Consider the following 367-nt stretch of genomic DNA (forward strand, 5'->3'; position numbering starts at 1 on the left):
AGCATGTAAAAGGTTTTGAACAGCATATTTTATTTTGCATGTATTTTTGTATACCACTAAAACCTGGTCTTCTGCATGTACTTTATATTAATTTATTTTTACATTTAGACAGCCATGCATTGCGTCCTAATTACGCGCTTTTTGTACATTTTTATTGTCAGAAATGAATATAGTTCAACAATCTATTTCAGGGAACGACCGGTTTGCCCAAAGGAGCTGTCTTGTCTCATCACATGCTGGTGAACAACGCCTATTCCATCGGGAACCGCACCGAATATGCAAAAAAGGTGGAATCGTTTTAATCTTTCTTCTGTTGTGTTTAAATCTTGACGGGGATGGGCCTTGTTTAATTAAAAAAATTAATAAA

At 35.1% G+C, this 367-nt stretch overlaps 1 protein-coding gene across 1 annotated transcript in view; it reads left to right on the top strand.

Moving 5' to 3' along the window:
- The window catches only part of LOC119594328 (medium-chain acyl-CoA ligase ACSF2, mitochondrial-like), a gene marked incomplete at its 5' end in the record, with an annotated part of 5720 nt that overhangs the window by 4191 nt on the left and 1162 nt on the right, over positions 1–367 (top strand). Inside the window, 1 exon segment of the mRNA XM_037943386.1 lies at positions 192–287. Within this exon segment, the coding sequence (XP_037799314.1) occupies positions 192–287 (96 nt within the window).

This window comes from Penaeus monodon, chromosome 33, assembly GCF_015228065.2.
Source record: "Penaeus monodon isolate SGIC_2016 chromosome 33, NSTDA_Pmon_1, whole genome shotgun sequence".
Taxonomy (NCBI): domain Eukaryota; kingdom Metazoa; phylum Arthropoda; class Malacostraca; order Decapoda; family Penaeidae; genus Penaeus; species Penaeus monodon.